Below are 2,307 nucleotides of genomic sequence, written 5' to 3'. Positions count from 1 at the left end.
GCGGCGGCCTCTGGGGGCGGAGGGGCGGCAGCAGGGGCTGCGCAGAGGGGACTCACCCATGGTGGTGGCGCCGCGGCGGCCTCCTCCTCCTCCTTCCCCTGCTCCCGGAGCCGCCGCCGCCGCCGCCTCTCGGGGAGGCGCGGGAGAGCCGTGCGAGGAGCGGAGCGGGGCGAGCGCGGCAGCGGCGCGGAGGCTGCGTGCGGCTCGGCTATGAGTCAGGGTAGCACATCCGGGCAAGGCCGCCTGGGAGACACCCCGCCCGCCCGGCGGCACCCTGCCGTGCCGCTGCCGCCGCCGGGGAGGGGCGGGCGGGCACGGAGAAGGCGGTGCGGGGCCGGCCCGGCCCGGCCGCGGGAGGGGCGGGGAAGGAGGGAGACGAGGGCGGTGCCGGCGGGGGTTGCGGCGGTCCCGCGCCGCCTTTGTTAGCGGGGCTGAGGGGTGGCGGTATGGAGGATGGGGTTGTTGGCGAGCTCCTCGGGCTCTGTCTGGCGGCCCTTTGCGCGAAAGGAGGGCTGAGCCGGGGGGCGAGCGTTGTGAGATGGGCCCCGTGAGCTAAGATCAGCGGAGGAAGGGCAAATTGCCATTGCCTTAAGCCGTGCGTTTTGCTGAAGCGATGCTGGGAACTGCGCGGCCGAAAGCGAAAGGCTTCTGCCCGCGGTTGTTGTGTGCGGAGGACATTTTTAACAAGAAAATGAATCTCTGTATTCCCCCTTCCTCTCTGCCCTGGGATGTTCAGATTTTGTAGCACAGCAAGCAGTCGCGAACGCTTTACTTTGACAGTCCTCGCGTTGTATTGCTTTCATAGGGAGTCTTTGTGTTAACAATGTGGAAACATTCTGAGCGTCTTCGCTTTCTTCAGTTCTTTCCTTATTCGCAGTTTTACTCGAGTAAATGCCACGGTGTGGTTGGACAGAGTAGGACGAAAGAGTCAAAGTCTTGTTGCTCCATAGGCATGGGCAGCGGGTACAGCAAGGATGAGCGAGGAGAAAAAAGGAGCTGCAGCTGAGTCAGCCCCGCGGTGCACGAGTGGCAGCCGGCAGCTTCCGAGGGGTCCTCCATGGGAAAGGGCTTGGAAGCTTTTGTACCTGAGAAGGGGCAGCAAAGAATCAGCAAAGGGACAAGCAAAGAATCATTTGCCGTCCCTTCTGTGCAGCACAAGAGGAATGCTCTCGTTTGTCCATTTACACTGGTGTAGCCGTGCGATTCACCACGTCTTTGCTTCTGATATCAGCCGGATTTTGCAGCTGACTTCAGTGGGCTTAACCACTGTCCCTTGGTGCAGAACTTGATCCTGAAGATACTTAGCTTTATGCTCAGTTGATGTTGAAAATGACTGTGTTTTTACTATGGTTATACAACTGAAAGTCTTCATTGCATTGAGACTGCAGAAAATTCGTTCAAAGCAGAACACGTTTGTGCTTTGCCTGCAGTGTTTGCCTAATTCAATCTCTAATAAAATACAGCAGTTCTTAGATGAATCTCAGTGGTGAAAAGTCGCTGACTTCAACTATTTTAAAATCAAGCCTGAACTTCATCTCTTACATTTTTGCTTCCTTATTTCCTTCTGTTGATAAAAGCTTTTCCTTTGTCTTTATAACCACCCCCCAAATGTTTCTTTCTCTTGTCTGGGGAAAAAGGCAGTGAAATTCTGTTGTCATTAATCCATCTCTGAGGGATCGTGGAGGACATTGTCCCACATGTTATTTCATCTTATCATTCATTTGTACCTGGGGTAGATCAGAGCATTCTGTAAAATTTTTGGGTTTCATGGGTGTACCTGTGTGTCTAAACTGAAGCAGACAACAATCTTCGCAAGGCCCAGAAGGGTAACCTGCTCTGAGAGAGGATTTTTGAAACAGTGGCTTCCGAAGGATTCTGCTTTTGAGAAATTGCCAGTAAGAGGCCTGGTACTACGGAACTTCTTTGATTATTGCTGTTTTTAGTAGATCCAGAGGTACTGCCCAAAACTTGGGTGACCTTTTACTGTTTGGACTGAATATTAATTGTAGGAGAGAAAGAAAGCTCCGAAGGAGTTGAGGACTTGATTTTTTTCAAGTTCTCAGATACAAGTTTACAACAGAACAATGGTACTGATGTGGGGAAAAAAAAGAAAAAAGAAAAAAAGGGCAATATATTGCAAAAGGGTGAGGAGACTTTAGTAGAGGAATTTCCATCTCCAAGAGCGTACAAAGGAAACCTTTGTGCCATCAGGCTTTTTAGATACCATAGCTGTAAACAACAGTACGCTAAATCAGTGCAGTGTGGTTTTTTTTACGCGATAAGCAGCTGTATAGTACAATGCAGTGA

General features: G+C 52.0%; 1 protein-coding gene across 3 annotated transcripts in view; it reads right to left on the bottom strand.

Moving 5' to 3' along the window:
- RAP1GDS1 (Rap1 GTPase-GDP dissociation stimulator 1) overlaps window positions 1-306 on the bottom strand; it is an 86,396-nt gene extending 86,090 nt beyond the window's left edge. For all 3 annotated transcript variants that reach the window (XM_048941229.1, XM_048941230.1, XM_048941231.1), the window contains exon 1: window positions 57-306. Coding sequence is in view for 2 of the 3 variants with exons in the window: in XM_048941230.1 (XP_048797187.1) it covers window positions 57-60 (4 nt within the window). In the remaining variant the exon portion in view is untranslated. The remainder of the gene's footprint in view (window positions 1-56) is intronic.
- Between the last annotated feature and the right edge of the window lie 2,001 nt (window positions 307-2,307).

Source organism: Lagopus muta, chromosome 4 (assembly GCF_023343835.1).
Source record: "Lagopus muta isolate bLagMut1 chromosome 4, bLagMut1 primary, whole genome shotgun sequence".
Taxonomy (NCBI): Eukaryota; Metazoa; Chordata; class Aves; order Galliformes; family Phasianidae; genus Lagopus; species Lagopus muta.
This window is presented reverse-complemented; position numbering and strand designations above follow the sequence as displayed.